The sequence below is a fragment of the Rhamphochromis longiceps genome, linkage group LG5 (genome assembly GCF_057381845.1).
Source record: "Rhamphochromis longiceps isolate RC_006_pf linkage group LG5, R_longiceps_female_GT1.1, whole genome shotgun sequence".
Taxonomy (NCBI): Eukaryota; Metazoa; Chordata; class Actinopteri; order Cichliformes; family Cichlidae; genus Rhamphochromis; species Rhamphochromis longiceps.
The window spans coordinates 30,742,366-30,762,791 of NC_140561.1; the positions used below are offsets into that span (position 1 = coordinate 30,742,366).

General features: G+C 42.1%; 1 protein-coding gene across 2 annotated transcripts in view; it reads right to left on the reverse strand.

Moving 5' to 3' along the window:
• Positions 1–2,791: 2,791 nt before the first annotated feature.
• The window catches only part of stab1 (stabilin 1), a 185,484-nt gene continuing 167,849 nt past the window's right edge, over positions 2,792–20,426 (reverse strand). For both annotated transcript variants that reach the window (XM_085407157.1, XM_085407156.1), the window contains one exon: positions 2,792–2,996. In XM_085407157.1, coding sequence (XP_085263283.1) covers positions 2,937–2,996 — 60 coding nt within the window. In that variant the 3' untranslated portion in view covers positions 2,792–2,936. The remainder of the gene's footprint in view (positions 2,997–20,426) is intronic.

Here is a 20,426-nt window from a genome sequence, read left to right on the forward strand (position 1 = left end):
GTTTTGGGCTATTTTGAGCAGCAGATTAAACTAAATTTTACAGTTTACTTTTAGGCAAAATTAAACTGCTGTCTGTGTTTTCATGGTGAAGAAGGAGCAGGTCAAACAGTGCAAAAGTGTGGCTCACTGTAGAAGTGAGCAGTAGAAGATGAGACTTCAGGCTTTGAATCAACCACTTTGTACAGCCGGCTCTCTGCACTGACAGAAACCATTTTGAATAAAATCTTTCTGGTAACTAAATTTTCCACTTTCTTCTCATTATTAGAGAGGAGGAATACACAGGAGGAGCCAACTACATATTTTTTTGTCATTATTAAAAGGGAAATGGACCCAAGATGCAGACTTAAAACAAACTTGATGAAAAGAAAACTGACCTTTATTTAAACAGCAGCAAACCCCCATGTAGATGAAAACTGAGGTTCAAAACTCCAACCTATGGCAGAGAGCCACAAGACAACCAGTACCCAACAGGAAAACCAGGCAAAGAACTAAGAAACTCCAAGAACTTAAATACACACATGAGGTAATCAGGGAGTCAGTCAGTCGCAAAACGTAGGCCACATCCTTCGAGAAGGCCGGAAGTACGAGGCTGTGAAATGGGACGGTCTAGCCATCAGATTTGCGCTGTCTCGGTGGAGTTTAACAAACTCAGCCATCTGCTCCTTGCTATCTAAAATATAACAGGACACTGGCATAAATTCTCGACCGTCTCACATTTCTGTTTAATCAGTTTTCTGTTTGACGTTTATTCAGCTGTGTGAAAATCCCGGAGGAACCCATCTGATGGATTAATAAAGTTTTATTTAATCTAATCTAATAACTTTGATCTCAGCCAAACCGATTTACTCCGGAACAAATAAAACACTGAAAAAAGCCAAACAATAACATTTTTAAGTTATCCGAGTGACTTATATATCGTGTTTAACCTGAATAGCGAAAGACGGCGGGGGTCTGAAAACGATGAAGCCGGGAGTCTGCTGCTCTCGCCAGCTCGAGTGACCATTGAACCCCCGGTTAGATATCGAGCGAGTGGGTAACAGACGTCTCCGAAAACGTTGGAGCGCTTTTGAAAATATGTAGTGTTTTGATTAACCAAGCAGATATTTGAAGTTTACACAGCTACTTTCTCACCTGAAAATAGGTTAAAAGTTTATTTTGTGACCCAGAAAGATTAATAAGGGTAATATTAAAACTTAGTAGCTAGCACCATTGTTGGAAATTGGAATTGGCTGGGCCGCGTTATTAATTTTGGGATATGGTGGGCCACGAAGGACACACCCGACCAATCCTTCAAATTCGTGGAAATGAAGGACGCATTTGTCGGCCGCATTTAAAGGAGTCGACAAATTGGGAAAGCCTTCGTCGCCTGGCTGTGACGTAATCGGCCTTCAAATGCGGCCTCTGAAGGATGCAGCCTACGTTTTGGGACACAGCTAGAGAGAACAGCTGAGGAAAATAAGACACAAGTGAACAGAATCAAACTAACAAGACAGAGGGGAAGAAAAACTAAACACACTCACTATGTATTAATAGACCTCTCTGCATTGAATCATATCTGTTATTAACCTCTGTCTCTCTTCCACAGCATGTCTTTTATCCTGTCTTCCTTCTCTCACCCCAACCGGTCGCAGCAGATGGCCGCCCCTCCCAGAGCCTGGTTCTGCCGGAGGTTTCTTCCTGTTAAAATGGAGTTTTTCCTTCCCACTGTCGCCAAAGTGCTTGCTCATAGGGGGTCATATGATTGTTGGGTTTTTCTCTGTATCTATGAAGCGCCTTGAGGCGACTTTTGTTGTGATTTGGCGCTATATAAATAAAATCGAATTGAATTGAAGACACAAGAGACACAGGCTATCAATAATAATGCATAATGTTGGCAATTAGCAACAGTGAAATCACTCAGTCTAAGACTTCATAATGGGACTTCACTAATCATTCGACAATGCCACATTGGCTATATCTGTATTTTATGCCCTTTGTGGTCTGGGTAGGGTTGTGTGCTTTTCCGACAATATATTTAACTGACTAGTTTTTCTGATGTGCAGAGGTAAAAGAACCAAAGTTGGTCTGGCACATTCCTGATGAGACTGACTGCCTGTTCACAGGAAATATTATCTGTAAGAATTCAGTTCCTTTACAGGGAGAGATGAGGGACTTCACAATTTGAAGAGTTATTTTTGGTATTTTGAGCCAGAAGTGACCGTATTTAGACAAGAAAGTAGAGTATTAAGCTAGCTAACACTCACCAGCCATATAAACTGTGTGGGTTAGGTTCAGTTAGAGGTAAGGAATAGACTAATGCAATATCAGAAATTGACTCACAGAATCTCAAACTTTGATCAACTGTATCACACAGAAGTCCACAATATTCATCAGATAATCTATTTAAAATGCTTCTTAAGGCACCAGCAGCACAAACACAATGATAGGTCATACCTACCAACTTCTGTTTTTCCTGGAAATCTCCTGGCTGTCACTATCCAAACGCAGCCAAACGCAGTATCCTGAATTAATGGCTATCCTACAAAAATATTAACTGTTCTCCATAGTTTCACCACCTATTAGCCAGAACAGTCATGCCCCTTACATTAAGCCTTACCAAATGAAAATGGATAAGATTCACCTGAGATTTTTTTACTAAGGGAGAAACTATCCAAAACCAGGTGTAACTGTGTTGAACATGGGACTCTGTAGGGACTGACTCACCTTTGGAGCCAGCCTTTAGTGGCTGTTAGAGGAACGACACTTTTTTGAACAATTATTTAACACAATAAAAACACGGACTGAGGTTTTTTACCCAGAGAGGATTTGGGTTTAGTAAACTTTTATTCCATAATTGATTACAGTTAAACTGTGTGGAAATTTCTAAAGCAAGATGAAGTCACTGAGTTATTGTGGTTTGTTAACAGCCAGCTCCAGTTATACTGGGTCAGCTGGTTTTAATGGCCCAGGTCGAGAATATTTGGTGGTTCTTCTGGCTCCACCTCCTGATTGGTGTCCTGCAGGAAAGAGAGAAGATGTTTAGAACAGGTAAACCACAAAGTGTAGAAAGTTGTGGTGAACAGGACAGATTTTTTTTATTGTAATCTGCTGGAGGGTCATGGAAGAGCAGATGCTCTGGCTGTGGTTACTGCAGCTGCACAGATGTGCAAAGATATCTGTTAGAAGGTTGTATGGCTGGTGGTTGCACACATTGCAAGATTAGCAGTAAGGAGACCCTGGTTCAAATCCTGCTGATTCCTTTCGATTTAATTTTTTTCTGAATGTTTTAAGACTATATTATAAATTCTGGCTCCACCAAAGATGTGCCTCTTATTAAGTCGCACTTTACTAAAACCACTAAATGAAGCATTATCATTATCCATTATCATGGATCTGTAATTTCATGTATTAATATGGTGATGCGGTGAAATTGAAGCAGTTTCCATGTCTCCTTTATTAACTTTAATGTTTAAATGTGTCCAGTTTAAACTTATAGAACTCTAATGTGCAGCTGTCACCTTATAAACAAACAACAGCTTTACAATGAACAAAATAAAATAATTAACTTAAATTGAAATGTTTGTTATATGTGCTAAATTCAAAGATTAACATTTTTCTGCAGCATTAATCTCTTGTCTTATTTGCAAGAGTGTTGTACTTTACTGTTATATTTTACTATTCTTTCCAGATTTTTCATTGGCATTATATCGTCAACATTGACTCAGGATCAATTCATGAGTCACATGATCCACAAAATACCCATTTTTATATGCGCACACATGGAGCCTGGCACAGAAGCTTAACAGTGAAAGATGATAACCACTGTCATCATCAACACAACTGGTTCACTTCCTATCTCTCTGACAGATCTTTTATGGTGAGTATGGATACATGCTCCTCTAAGATCCATAAAATGACATGTGGTGTGCCTCAAGGGTCGGTTCTAGGCCCTGTACTTTTTAATTTGTATATGTTGCCTCTCGGCAGTGTCATCAGGAGGCATGGAGTGAACTTCCACAGTTACGCTGATGATACGCAGCTGTACATCTCCGTGTCTCCTGATGACACCAGACCAATGGATGCCCTTTTTAACTGTATCTTGGATATAAGATCTTGGATGGCAGAAAACTTTTTACAGCTTAACCAGGACAAAACTGAAGTTTTAATTGTCGGTCCTGAGGCTCAGAGAGAGAAACTCTTGTCTAAATTAGAGGCATTTTCACTATGTCCTTCACTACAAGTGAAAAACCTGGGTGTTATTTTTGACTCTGAGCTTGGTTTTATCCCACATGTTAAACATGTAACCAAAATTGGATTTTATCATCTAAAAAATATAGCCAGAGTCCGCCCTATTCTCTCTCGGGCCAACACGGAGATGCTGATGCATGCTTTTATTACCAGTCGCACTGATTACTGTAATGCCCTGCTCTCTGGTCTTCCTAAGAAGAATATTTCAACTTTACAACTCTTGCAAAACTCGGCAGCTCGTGTGCTGACGAAGACCAGAGGGCGGGCCCACATTACACCGGTTTTAGAATCGCTGCACTGGCTCCCCGTGTGTCTCAGGATCGATTTTAAAGTTCTTTTATTGGTTTTTAAATGTCTTAATGGTCTTGGGCCTTCTTATCTCTCAGATCTGCTTTTACCATACGAACCCTCGCGGACCCTGAGGTCCTCTGGTACTGGCCTTTTGATTGTCCCTAAAGTCAGGACACATACTCACGGAGAGGCAGCTTTTCAGTGGTATGGTCCTCGTCTGTGGAACAGCCTGCCGGAGGAGCTCAGGGCCGCAGAGAACGTACATGTTTTTAAGAACAGGCTCAAGACCCACCTTTTTAATTTAGCTTTTACTTAGCGTTTATTTATTTTTTATGCTTATTTATTCTATCCTGTTATTCTATTATTAATTTAGGATTTACCTAATATTTCTTGATTTTATTCTTATTCATTTTTTAATCTTCTTACTCTATTTATATTTATATTTATATTGTATCCTGTTCTTATTTATTTTATCATTTTACCCTGTATACATCGTATTGCGTCATATCTCCAGTGTTTCCTCGGAGGGCGCTCTCTGCACCGGGGCTGTTATTGACCGTGGCTGCTGGGTCTCTGGGGTCCTCTCAGCCTGGTTGGGGGGCTCCTTTGCCTCCCTCCGGCTGGGTGCCCAGCCCGGAGGCTGCGGTCTGTGACCGGCTCCCGGTGCAGACGGCTCTCTGTTATAATGTTTCCTCACTTGGCTCATGCGAGCCCAGCCCAATTTTTACTCTTTAAGTGTGCGCGTGTGTGTATGTGTGTGTGGGTGGGGGTGGGGGGATATATGTGTATTGAGAGTGTGGGGAGTGAGTTGGAGGGTGGGGTGGGCTGCTTTTAACTATGTAAAGCACTTTGTGCTACATTTTTTCTGTATGAAAAGTGCTTTATAAATAAAGATTGATTGATTGATTGATGATAACTGGAATGTTAGGTTTTGATGAACCAGCTAGTAGAGAGAAAAGTCTGGCTGTGTGGAACCTTTATCATACCAAACCCCTCTAGTCGCACATAAAGCACCAACTACAGCTTGGTTGGATTTAGGCGCCACACCAGGTTTATGGTGAAATCGTTGAGTGCACAGTGAAAATTGTCAGAACAAGACTGCTACATATAACCACCATGCTGGAAGCTGTTGGGACATGCTGTGGAAGATGATGTCAAAGGGGATACTGGGCAAATTATATTTATTTATTTTGGGGAGGGGGGGTAGTTTAATTTGCCAACTTGTGAATTTGAATTTGATAAAATAATACCGTGTATGGTTTCAGATGAAGTTTGAGAAGAAATGTTTTTGTTTCAAGTCAGGACTGAAAACTCAGAACAATCAATAACTTCACATGGTTGCATATTTACACTGAGGTGTTTCGTCATTTCCCATAAAAGATCCTTTTACCAGAGGTGTGGACTCGAGTCACATGACTTGGACTCGAGTCAGACTCGAGTCATTAATTTTATGACTTTAGACTTGACTTGAAAAAATGTTCTAAGACTTGTGACTTGAGTTGGACTTTTACACCAATGACTTGGGACTTGAATTGGACTTGAACCGGTTTACTTGAAAAGACTTGATATTTTACCCCAAATATAAAATTTAACATGCATATTATGTAGAGATTGAAAATGTGACGTCATTCACGGGTAGAACCGCAAAGGATTCTGGGAACTCGTGGCAAGCAGTACTAGTGCACGCAGGCTTTCAATTAAAATCAGTTACACAGCGATAAAAAGTAGAGATGGACCGATCCGATATTACGTATCGGTATCGGTCCGATACTGACCTAAATTACTGGATCGGATATCGGCGAGAAATAAAAAATGTAATCCGATCCATTAAATATCAAAAAAGCACCTCACAAAACTTGCGACATGGCGTAACTCGTCTCATAACCGTAGCACGTCGGAGCAGTGTGGTCACATGATACAGCGGCTGTGTGTATTTGTAGTCTCGCTACCAAACCAGCATTTCATCTCCGAGGAAGTTATCCCAGAGAGAAGTAAAGCAAGTGTGTAAGTTCCTCTCTGAATGTTTGTAAAGCATTCCCACGTTAAGCTTAACAACTGATATATGGAGCAAGTGCCTCTCTCTCTCTCTCTCTCTCTCTCCTGCTGCTACTTCATGAAACTGCTTAATGATCAGCTGATCAGCTTTTCTGTCGCGACTCCGTCTCTCTTGTTTGTTTTTGGCCCACTTTGCACCAGAAAGAGGAAACCAGCGGCTGAACAACAGCAGCACGTTTAAGCTTGATAAGCTGTTGTTAGAATTCATTTAATATTACTTTCTACACCAGGATCTTTTTCTACGCAGCTGACGGCTGGTAACTGTGCAGGGGCGGATCTAGCAAAGTTTAGCCAAGGGGGCCGATAGGGCATGAACAGGGAAAAGGGGGCACAAAGACATACTTTTCTTTCTTATTCTCATTTAAAATGTCTAGCTTTTAATAAATAATTATCTGAATCTTACACCCAAAGTTTTAATCTGATGTAAAATGTATAGAAGTCCATTACTGTATATAGTAACTGTTAAGTCTAATATACCCTAGTAAGCTATAGTACTTTTTCCTTTGGGAAAGTACCATCTGTGCAGTCTGCAATTCTGTTGAAGAAAGATGTTGAATCTATTTAATTATTCTTGAAAAAATAATTTATTTCTGTGCATTTTTTTTCACACTGCATCAAATTAAAGTTGATTACATCGATTAAGCATCACAAAGTGGAGGGTGGAGGGTGGTTCCCTATTTTTTATTTTTTTTTGCTGGTAGTTTGCAACCCTATTAGTTAGGTTGCTTAATATTTCTGCTAAGTACTCTTTAAAATACCAGAATAGGAAGGATGGAGCAGGTTTAAGTTTATTAGATTGATCAGTGTTGCTGAACTATGAAATATTTTGGGCGCAGTGTACTTTTTACACACAGGTATAACAGAATAGCTTTAGTGCTGTTGTTTATTTAAACTTGACTATGAACTTATACAAAATGCAGCAAGATATTAAAAAACAGTTTTATTGATTAAAAAACACACTATATCGGATTCATATCGGTATCGGCAGATATCCAAATTCATGATATCGGTATCGGTATCGGACATAAAAAAGTGGTATCGTGCCATCTCTAATAAAAAGAAACACAAAAATGGCAAGAAGCTGTTGTATCATTAACTGCAATAGCCGGTCGCATGACAGCCACGGGAAGCCGACGGGTAAAGAGATCGGTTGTTATCGGATTACGTCGTTGAAGAGAAATTGTTCGAGCCATGTTTCCGAAGTAACAAAGACGCGACGGATGGCCTGGATTGCAGCCATTCTAAGACCAAATATAACGTCCCAGAACACTCCAGCTCACAGGTTAGTCTGCTCCAAGCATTTACACGAAGGTCAGTGTTTTTTAGTAGTTAATACGTCATTTTCATAACATAATTAGTGATATAGGTTACAAGCAAGTCTGGCGCTGAACAGAAATTGTCGCGCTATGCTCCTTTGTTTATTGTGCATAAATAGTGAATTGTCCTGACACAATATTGCGTTTCGCCTCTGTTATTATGGTACATTGACAAAAACATATACTTTTATTCACAGGATAAAACAGTTGTTTTGTATCACTAATTGCCCAGTACGATTACAGCATACAATATTATTGTCACTGCTACATTTCTGTGATGCTACCAGAAATTATTTCCACTACTGATTAATTACCGTTGAGCTCAAAGGTCCTATTAATAAACGGTTAATGAATGTGTATTTATGACGACAATTTGTGAGACTGGTAAACTTATGATACGTACGATGGTCTTTCGTTCTACACGGTGCATTTCAAGGTCCTGCACCCATCCGTCGGTAAACTGTACCTGGACTTGTTGCAGTGACCTGAAGTTACTAAACTTCATGATCGTATGCGCTCACTCCAAGAACCGTAGGATTATAAATATGCATATAAATATGCTAAGATGAGATAGCTGACTTCATCTAACTAGCAAATGTTGTCCAGGCTACGTTGGTGATACAGTTTTTTTTAATATGTATGATATTTTTGTCATGCGATTTTAAAGCCGGTCCTACAACCGCATCCAAGAATAACATGCAGCGTATCTCAGAACTGTCGGTGAAAATTATTCTTGGAGCTAAGTTTAATTGAGCTGCATTTTAAAGAGGTGCAATTTCACAATTTGTGTATATTTTCTAAGTTCACTATTTTGTCATGTGTTGAGAAAAACACAGATTTAAAATTACATGGTCTAATATTTACATTTAGCATAACTGCAACATTATTTTTTCGTTGTTTTTTTTTTAAAGACTCGAAAGGACTTGAAATTCAAAGTTTCAGACTTGTGACTTGACTCGGACTTTTACACCAGTGACTTGAGACTCGACTCTGACTTGCCTGACATTACTTGAGACTTGACTTGAGACTTGAGGATAAAGACTTGAGACTTACTTGAGACTTGCAAAACAATGACTTGGTCCCACCTCTGCCTTTTACTATTAAACTTAATAAATCATTGCCCCTTCTGAGCTTTGAAGCTTTTTAATAATTAACACATTTCACCTACAGCAATAAATCTGACAGCTGACTGCAGCAAACCACATATTTACATTAAAAGTAATATTCTAAAATTATCTTTGTTCATTTATGTTTTTTTAAGCCTGTCTTGTATGGCAGCTTTTACAGTTATAATCAGAATGTGACTGTTGTGCCAAAAACATTTGCTTTTCCAAGATGAGCTCTATAGACTCTCTATAGGATCCTCTTGTTTGTGGCTTTCTTTTTCTACTTTTTACTTCTTTACTTATTTCTATTATTATTCATGAGTGCATGTGTAATATGGGAATGCCAAAGGTGACAAGGCGAAAGAAAAGGAGTAAAGAAGGAGGGAGAACACAGGGGAAAACATAAGAATAAGAGGACAGAGCACACGTGGAAAACACACAACACATACAAAAAAAAACCCCAAATCACACCTGAAAAAACAAAAACATGGATACACAAACCAGCAATCTACATGTGTGTGTATTGACAATGACAGTGAGAAATTACAATAATGCCCCCAGGAGCCAGAAGCAGACAGAGAAACACCCCGGAGACCCCTAGAGTACTGAAGACCCCAGGTCACATGTCTCGATGACAACTGTGTGCCCCTCCCAGCAGAAGGAGGAGGGAGGCCAGAGATGGAGCCCTCAAGGCCAAAGGGCAACAGCCCCGTAGTACCAGACACCGACAATGCTGCCATGAACTGAGAACAGGGCTCCAGATGCAAGAAACTGCCCAACAACCACCAGAACCACCACCGCCACCATGAACCAACAGTCGAGACCCACCCTGGGTAGGGTGCAGGAAATGGGTGTAGGAAGACCTGCCCCGACTTGCCCACGTTGGGAGTGATATGCTGGGTGTGTCAGATTCTATATGTGTGAGTGATATGTTGTTTGAGGGGTGTGTGTGTGTGTGTGCGCTGTCATGATACTTAAGACCGGAATGAGAAAGCCAGTTAACACTAGGAAGGCCCAGGCTTCTACCTTTCTACCTTTAAAACCCGCCACCAGCCAAATGGCTGGTAGGCTTTTAGCTAAGCTTTAGCTTCAGGCAAGTGGAAGCTAAATTGGCTAGTCATTCATATGTAAATTGGGTTGTTACCTGGGAATTCTGGAGGGAGGGGAGTGGGGGTGTGTGGATGAGGGGGTGGGGGAGCTGCTAAAAGCGGTGAGCTTCCTTTTGTTTCATCTTGATGCATTCTCAATCATCCAGGGAAACAAATCTCCAAAAGTCACCAACTTGGAGTGTTTCAGTTTGCCATCTTAGGGAGAAATCAACACACATGGGTGTATGTCCTTTGTTGCTGAGATTTATTGATAAAAACAGTACAAAAAATCAACCATTTGTACACATTTTTACAAATAATTATAAAAAGTGAGTGAGTACATTTCAACATTTTCAGCAATCACTCACAATCCTGGCACTGCCATGGTATCTGTAGTCTGCATTTACCTTGGCTTGGCTTCCTGATCAATTGTCCACTACCAAAAGGAAGCCAAGCCCTGTGATCACACCTTGTTTTGTTGTAAAGGGTGGCAGGGCTTGGCTTCCTTTTGGTAGTGGAGCATTGATCAGTCGTCCATTGTGGCATCAATGTGATCACACCTTGTTTTGTTGTAAAGGGTGGCAGGGCTTGGCTTCCTTTTGGTAGTGGAGCATTGATCAGTCGTCCATTGTGGCATCAATGTGATCACACCTTGTTTTGTTGTAAAGGGTGGCAGGGCTTGGCTTCCTTTTGGTAGTGGAGCATTGATCAGTCGTCCATTGTGGCATCAATGTGATCACACCTTGTTTTGTTGTAAAGGGTGGCAGGGCTTGGCTTCCTTTTGGTAGTGGAGCATTGATCAGTCGTCCATTGTGGCATCAATGTGATCACACCTTGTTTTGTTGTAAAGGGTGGCAGGGCTTGGCTTCCTTTTGGTAGTGGAGCATTGATCAGGAAGCCAAGCCCTATATATATGATACAATCTCACTACACTTAGCCTAATCCTTCATTGCCCTGAAGAATTCTGTGGTGTACGGACCTCCTCTCCAAGGAAAGAAAATGCAGAGAAGACTCACCACTCAGCAGGCCTTGGAAATGATCCTGAGGGAAGTCGACCCTTGTGACTCGGATGGAGAAGACCTACAAGTTCAGCCGGATTCGGACTCAGAGCTGTCTGATCAGTCTTCCGGTTAGTTGCATTTCATGTTATTTCCTATTTCATTTCAAATAAGTAAGTGGATGTAGTTTGTAAGTAAGATATTTCAGACATTATTCTGATACAGAGGAGGAGATACTGGACCTTCCCATTGCTCACAATTTGAATTTGTTCACACTGCAGATGAGGAGACTGCTTCTGCACCTAAAAAGAGAGCTTGTTTGGGGACTGAGACAGCGAAAGATGGCACAGTGTGGCGTGAAGAACAGGTGGGGACCTGTCTCCCTTTCACCCCAATAGAAGCGTACGCTGCAGATGGAGAGCCAACGGCTAAGGCCAGGAGAAATATCACGAGTCGCCTTCGGAGCTTCCGGACAAGTTTGGGATCAAGTTTTGGGTGGCTTGCGACCTAAAATCCAAGTACATTTGCAATGTCTTCCCATATCTTGGCAAGGACCCCAGTCGTCCCACTGGGGAGAGACTTTCTGAAAATGTAGTAATGAGGCTGATGGAACCATTCCTAGACAAGGGCAGAAATGTTACCACGGACAATTTTTTCACATCGCTTTCACTTGCGCAAAAACTTCTTAGACGGAAAACCACCATCCTCGGCACAGTCAACAAGATTCGCAGGGAAATTCCTCAATCCACTAGACAGACAGATCGCAATGAATTCACCACTCAGGTATGTTGCAGGTCTTTTCTGGTTCTATGTTTATGTGTTTCATTGTGTGTAAAAGTGCTATGGAAATAACAATTTATCTTATTTCTTAGGTGTTTTCAACCTCTGCTGCCACGCTGACGGCGTATGCGGCCAAACGGAAGAAGACAGTCTATATTCTTAGCAGCATGCACGGCGTGGTTCAGACTGATAACACTACCAAAAGGAAGCCAAACACTGTCACCCTTTACAACAAAACAAAGTGTGGCGTGGATGTGATGGACCAGATGGTTCGGGAGTACACTGTCCGCAGAGGAACACGGCGCTGGCCAGTTGCCGTGTTTTATAACATGATTGACATGGCAGCACTGAATGCACATGTGCTGTATCAAGCATGCTCCGGGACGAAGGAAAGACGGGTGGACTTCCTGGTGGAGCTTGCAAGGGAGTTAGCTCACTCTCATGTAGCTGCGAAGAAGGCAAGAAAAGAACAGTTGCCTTTGACACAACCCTCCACACCTAGCCCTGGAAAAAGAGCCATGTGTCAGGTCAAACACAATTGCAAGAACAATCATGCCACTGTGCGATGTGTTCACTGCAACAGATACACATGTGGTAAATGCAGACTACAGATACCATGGCAGTGCCAGGATTGTGAGTGATTGCTGAAAATGTTGAAATGTACTCACTCACTTTTTATAATTATTTGTAAAAATGTGTACAAATGGTTGATTTTTTGTACTGTTTTTATCAATAAATCTCAGCAACAAAGGACATACACCCATGTGTGTTGATTTCTCCCTAAGATGGCAAACTGAAACACTCCAAGTTGGTGACTTTTGGAGATTTGTTTCCCTGGATGATTGAGAATGCATCAAGATGAAACAAAAGGAAGCTCACCGCTTTTAGCAGCTCCCCCACCCCCTCATCCACACACCCCCACTCCCCTCCCTCCAGAATTCCCAGGTAACAACCCAATTTACATATGAATGACTAGCCAATTTAGCTTCCACTTGCCTGAAGCTAAAGCTTAGCTAAAAGCCTACCAGCCATTTGGCTGCTCTCCGGGTTTTAAAGGTAGAAAAGCCAAATGGCTGGGCTCTGGGCCTTCCTAGTGTTAAGCATCTGGCTTGGTAAACCCACACCCCATCGCAGGGCGGGGGAGGCAGATCTGGGACCGTAAGCACAGCACCCCAGAGCACCATGGCAACCAAGGTCTACATCCACCGCAAAGGATAGTCTCCCTCACCTGAACACCCCACCCCTTCCACTCCTTTACCTTTTCTAGAACTTGCCTGATTTTGGTGGATACGAGAAAGCTAATGCCCAGAACAGTGGGACTGTGTGCCCCACACCCCTTAAGCCCCACACACTATTTACAGCAATGAGAGTGAGGCTGATGTGAATTATCTCCTGCTGTGTGTAATGTGTGAGAGAACGAGAAAATGCTGCCCAGAAGACTCTGCCCAATTTCACCCTGCCACTCAGGAAATTATGAATCTATATGGAGTCACTTGGGACACTCTTTTCCTTTTTTAAATTAACCTTTACAACAAAAATGTGAAAGAAATCTCAAACATGCTTCATTTCATTAAACCCAAACTCCTGAAATAATCACACAAAGTCTGGAAGTGTAATGACACAAATGGGTGCCACACCTTGATTGAGTGTGCTTAGTTAAGTCTGTTGGAGGGCTTCATAATATAATGGCAGTTGCTATGCACTCAATGTGGCAGAACTTCCACATGAATGCACAAATGGAGTGAAAGTGTGTATGGAGAGGGTGTAGAGCACAGACAGGAATTGTGTAAAAACATTTAATTAACAAGTATTTTTAATTACAGCACTGTGCAAGAGTGTGGACCGACCCCCATGTTTTTAAACTTTGCTGGTAAAATAGGAAATGAGTGAAACGCTTCAAACATGTACAAACATGAATGTAAATACGGTACACAAGGCACAAACAGATTTTGTACAACTATAATGAGTTTGAAGTCAATATTTGCTATGACCACCTTTATTATTTAACATCTTATGCAAGCTTTCTTGTAATTTGTTTAGTTAGTCTTCAGGACTAGTTCTCCAGGCTTCTTGAAGGATGTTCTTGGCTGCCTTTTGTTTCTTTCTCTGTCAAGATGATCCCACACTGCTTCAATAACATTGAGGTCTGGGCTCTGGGGAGGCCAACCAATTAAGTGCTAATTTAAAATTTAAAATTGGTTCTTTGCTAAGTTGTCTGTTACGTATAGACGTATAGACAATACTGATTCATCCCTTCAGTTAGGCGCTTTTGCACTGCTTGAATGATTTATAGGTCAGTGTAAATTGGTTCAACACACAAAAAAACAAGTGGTCAAGTACAAGGACTGGACTGAAAATGAGTAAAAAAGCAGCCAATGTCCAAAGAAGAACTCTGAAAGGCCTCCAGAAAACCTGGAGAACTATTGCTCAGCTCATATTAATAAAGGTCTGGCTCATTTAAATCAAAATATAAAGAAATGAGAGGTGCCTAAAAAACAAAGTGGAGTCTAACATAACATTTCTTCCACATTGGGTCCCTGGGATTGCAGATCAGACTCACTGGGCAACTAAAACAGCAAATTTATTTCTATTAATTTGAATTTAGATATTTCATATGCTCCTTGCTTCACGCATAATAATTCGGTAGTTTCATATTTTAACTTAATAATTGAAATTTGCAGAATAATGAGTAGATAAAGCTTTAATATATTTACACCTGCTGTGTAAAACAAGCCAGTGGTGGATGGTAGCAGGTGCTTTCTTTCACAATGAAACTATCCAGAGCCAGCGGCTGGTCAGTGAGCTTTTTTAAACTTCTCCTCGTACCCCTGTTTATTTTAAACGATTATTTAAAAGAAAAGAAAATGTTATATATTCTAACTGGATGCCCAAATGATGATGACACCAAATGTGATCCTGTTAATTAACTGACATGAGATTTTTTTCTTTAGTTGGAGATTATCTGTGGCTATAACCAATGCTAAGCTACTCTGTTGCTGTCTGTATAGTCTTACACCATAACATTTAACTGAGACATGACACTGTTTCTAATCTTCTGATCTAACCCTCAGCAAACTTTTTTTTTAAATGTCAGTGTGACCTTGAAGGCTGATTGTGGTCTCAGGCATTAATGTGATTCTGGAGGTCACACAGCTGAAAACAAGCTGAAGCTCCTCTGATAGAGAAGGAATGTGTAAGCTGCAAAGTGAAGAGAACTAAGTGTCCTTCACAAGAACTCCGACAGCATAAACACGTTTAGATAATCTACTTTTTAGTGAACACATGGACATTCTAATAATGACGGATTGAATTTATATAGCGCTTTTTGAGACCTCAAAGCGCTTTACAATTCCACTATTCATTCACTCTCACACTCACACACTGGTGGAGGCAAGCTACAGTTGTAGCCACAGCTGCCCTGGGGCAGACTGACAGAAGCAAGGCTGCCATATCGCGCCATCGGCCCCGATGCAGGTAACATGAGCATCGGCCCCCTCTGGCCATCACCAGCAGGCGGTAGGTGAAGTGTCTTGCCCAAGCACACAACAACCAAGACTGTCCAAGCTGGGGCTCGAAACGGCAACCTTCTGATTACAAGACGAACGGCCAACTCTTGAGCCATGATCGCCCATTCTCTGAGTTATTTCTCAAGCAGCAAGAAATAATGTGTGCTGTTGGATTGTTATGCAGTGTTTCAGTGTTTTATGAAATCATGCAGGAAGATGGCAGAATCTGGAGAAAAAGGAGAAAGCTACACATCATCAGGCTCCAATTACATCGTTTAGTTCTTACATTTTAAAGAAGGAGCCAAATTGTGTGCTGACAAATACTGTGTTTCTCAGTAGTTCTTTATCAGGATTTTTATAAGGATGAACACACGCTTGCTTTTATCCTGAACAATTAAACAAGTATCAGTAACTATACTGATATTGTCCAGGGATATTGTCCACATGTTCTGTGTGGCATTTAATTTAATTTGTGAGCTGCCATTTAAACACAAGCTTTTTTCCCCCCTTTTATTTAAAATCGACATGCCTTCCAAATACAGAGAAGTGGCAAACGGTGGTCTGACCTTTCTCCTTTTCTCCTGAAAGTTCTGATATTATGAATAAAAATATTAAAGTATCAATAAATATATACTCTCTCTATATTTTTATCTTATGTATATTTACATAATGATAAATATTCTATAGAAATACACACTCAAAAATATTAAGGGAACAATCCTTTATCACAGCATAACACAAACTCAGTTAAACCTGAGGGATATTGATCAGGCCAGTTAGAAACACAAACCATTACGAATCTATTTTAGGTGCTTTGGTGCAAATGAAAGTGACAGCAGGTGCACCGGAGAGGCAACAACAAGCCAAATCCCACAAAAGGAACGGTTTAGCAGGTGGTGGTCACAGACCATTGTTCTCTCCTTATCTCTGCTGACTGATTTCCCTCATTTTGCCTTCTAGTGTCCTTAGCACTGCGTGTAACATGAGATGATACCTGCATCCCATTCGGGTTTCACAGCTATTCCAGCTCCTGTAGGATAAAACATCCATATGCGCTATTGCAAAACGGTTGCTGTGCCATTTGCTGTGTTTTCCAGTAAAGCCTCAAAAGTGTGAAGATACCAGGAGAGAGACTGTTACATGATGATAGCTCGAAAGGGCCATAGAAGGGCCTCAAACCTGCAATATGACCAGTATCTGCTCCTTTGTGCCCTACAGCCCTACTCGTGTGCATGTTTTTGACCAACACCTCCGAAACAGGCTCCATGAGCATGGCATTAGGGCCTGACTCCCTTAGTGAGATCTGTGCTCACAGACTAGCATCCTGCTGCACCATTTGCATTCACCTGAGTACACCAGAACTGGCAGGGCCGCCACTGGCACCCTGTTCTCTTCACAGATGAGAGCAGCTTCACACTGAGCACGTGTGACAGGTGTGAAATAGCCTGGAGACGCCATGGCATCTGTTACAGAGTTTTATGGATAATATGAGACTCAAAAAAATCTTAGCACTGTACAAACATAACAAAACGCAATTGAATCAGTCTTGTAAACATCCCAGTGGTCCATGTCTACTGTGGAGAAGAGAGGACATACTGATTATAAATATACTGTGGGAATAAACAAGAGGGCTCATCTCACGCAACACCATCCTAAAATAATATACATTAAATCAGCTGAACCGACTAAAAACTTCAAGTGTTGGACACACTCAGCTTGACAAAGCTTCCTTCTAATTCAGAGCAAGCTAATGCCTCAGTCATGAGTAAAAATAGGACCTCAACCTCCTTGCATCCACAAATAAACAATGAATAAATATATTGGTAGTGCCTGATGATTGTATTGAATTTTCTTTCCCATTCTGTGACTGACTACAACTTGCGATGACTACATGGTTGCCCAGAGCTTGAGGGTGTTGCACAGTCACGCCCACGATTGCACAGGTCGCCTGATAGGAGGCAACCTTTCTGAAACAATTGCAGTCTGACTTGGACAGACTGCAAACACCCTCAGAGAGAGATCATCAGCAGTTTGCAAATACTGACATACTGACAAGCAGCCTACAGGAACAAAGCAAGGACTCAGAACATGGAATTAATTGAATTCTATTATGCCAGCCAACCCACTAAGAGAGGTTATATTAATGAGCAGCAGACCAACATCAACAATGATCAACAAGCACTTGGTAGCTCTGTGCTACGATATCAATAAAGGAAAGCTACTACTGAAGCTGAAGATCAGTATAGACACAATGAGTACGGATATAATGAGGTGACCCTGGTACAAGATGTCAGTGTAACTGAATTATATGATGCCCAACCACCTGCAATCACTGCAGCCACTGAGCCGAGGATGAAGATTGTGCCTAGACTCGATGTTGCAAGATATAAAGATAAAATTACTCTCCATCAACACTATTATTATCACTGAGACAAGCAAGTCCACACTGCTCTTCTTAGGCCTCAACCCCCTAAGCTAGCTCATCACAAAGACTGGATGCAGATTAAATTACTGGATGGACAGCAGCCTCCTAACCTCCAGCTGACAGCCACCTCGTCCCTCTCCTCGTCTCTGCACCCAACTAAGAGCCAGCCGGCCGCCAGTAGCATCGAGTGTGTTCAAAACCTGAATACAAGCCAGTAACTGAATCTGGAGAGCTGATTTTTATTTTTCACATCAACATTAAAAACTGGCCAGATGATGAGCTTCTCTGAATACAGGGCTGTTTTGATCTGACAGAGTTGTAAAACATCAAACACCAGGATCTGGAGACCTTCACTCAGTCAGTCCTTTTCTACATTAAGTGCTGTGTAGAGAATGTAACAGTAACCAAAACCATCCGTGGTTTTCCTTACCGAAAACTTCGGATGATAAGTGAAGTACAGGCTCTGATCAGAACTCATAACTCTGCCTTCAGGCTGAGGGACTGTTCTCTGTACAACACTGCCAGAGCCAACCTGAGGAGGGGCATCAAACAGGCAAATGAGGCATACAGGATGGGGAGGCTTCCTCACTGATAACAACCCCCGCCAGATGTGGAGAACTCTCACCAACTACAAAGGCCAGAACCCTCCAACCCCCGACAGCAGGTTCAAACTTGCTGTCAGGGGCTAACCTCAAAGCCTTCTTTGTTCGGTTTCAGACCACCCCTCCCCCACACACAGTCCACAGAGGATGCCATCACCCTTCACAGAGCGCTGAGCCATCTGGAGAACAGGAAGAACTACATGAGGATGCTCTTTGTGGACTACAGCTCAGCAATCAACACCATAATCTCAGACATCCTCACCACCAAACTGGACCACCTTCAGAACCCCCCGTCACTTGCTCCTGGATCAAAGACTACCTACCTCCCCCCTGACTGTCACTCAGCACCGGATCCCCACAGGGCTTTGTTCTCAGCACCACCGTGGTTAGACTCATCTCTGATGGAGATGAGACAGCATACAGGGCGGAAGTAGAGAACTTGTCCCACTGTTGCTCAGAAAACAACCTGAAGCTGAATGTCCTTAAAACAGAAGAACTCATAATAGACTTCAGGAGGCACAGACAGGTCCACTCCCCTCTCATTAAAAATGGACAATGGGTGGAATCTGTCTCCAACTTCAGGTTTCTGGTCACCCACACCTCTTCCAATTTCACCTGGACCCACAACACCAATGTCCTGGTAAAAAAGGATCAACGGCAGCTGCACTTCCTCCTTTTCCTAAAGAATAACCTTGACCAGAAGCTGCTGGTGGCCTTCTACAGCTCCTCAGTGGAGAGCATACTCTCCTACTGCCTTGGTGTTGAGTATGCTGGAGCCACTACTGAGAAGAGGACAGCTGTGCAGTGTGTAACTAACACCACCCAAAAAAATCATTGGCTGCCCTCTGCCATCGCCAGATCCTCCTGTCTCAGGAAAACCAGAGCCATCATAGGTGACCCCTTGCACCCCGCTCACCACCTGTTTGATCTGCTGCCCTCTGGTTGGCACCTCTGGTCAGTCCTAGGGATGGGTACCGGCTCTGACATAAACGGTAGTAACCAGACCAAAAAGCAGCGTACATTTCGGTGCTTTTTTTTTTCCTGAGATGTCATGCACTTTGGATTCCAGCCAATCATTTTACCTTTGCGAGCATAGTAGGCGGGCCCAGGTACGTACGTTCTTTTAGAGCAGAGCTACAGATTAAAAATGCCCAAAGTGAAGCGGTCAAAAGTCTGGCTGTACTTCACAGGAGGTAACTCCTCGAATCTGATGAAACACCTGGCGACGTATAGCATTTTGTTAAAAGCCGAGAAATGCGCCGTATTTGATAGCTTGCTGCGAGACCTCACATCGTGCACATCTACTGCGCGTGGGTTGCCTGTTATATGACCCTGAGTTAGCAACATCCCCCAAAAACCCGAAGAGTAGAGTCCTGGCCCCTAGCCCTGCCAGTGTAGCAGAAACGATGATGGATGATGATGGCAGTAGCAGCCGTTCTTCTCTGTGTCAGTAGATTAATGTTGTTCGTGTGTAATGTACGTTGAGTAGGCTAACCACGTTATTAAATTAATGCACGTAAGGTGAACTAGCAAACACCGTCGTAGTTACATGCAGCTGTCTTCTTGTTTGATGGCAGATACTCCCTTCACCCTGGCCAAAAAGGCTAAAATGACCAAAGAAAAAGTGAAAAACAGCTAAACATGAGAGGTTTTTGGACAAAGTTTGTGTTTTTTGTCCATTGTTTAAGCACTGCTTCCAGCCAAGAGTGATACCATAAATCCCCTATAGCTGCAGAAAAGGCCAATATTGTTATCTTTTTACAAAAAAACAGCTGAACATGAGAGGTTTTTGGACCAATTTTGTGTTCTCCATTCTTTAAGCACCGGCACCATTTCAAAAGTACCGGTTTGGTACTGGTATCGGATAAAACCTAAACGATACCCATCCCTAGTCAATCCCACACCTCCAGACTCACAAACAGCTCCATCCCCTGGGCCATTCGGACTGTCAATAAACACTATCCCTTCCCATGACACCATGGAGAGTTTCTACCGTGAACAGGTAGCAGTGCTTCTTTTTTCTTTGGGCGTA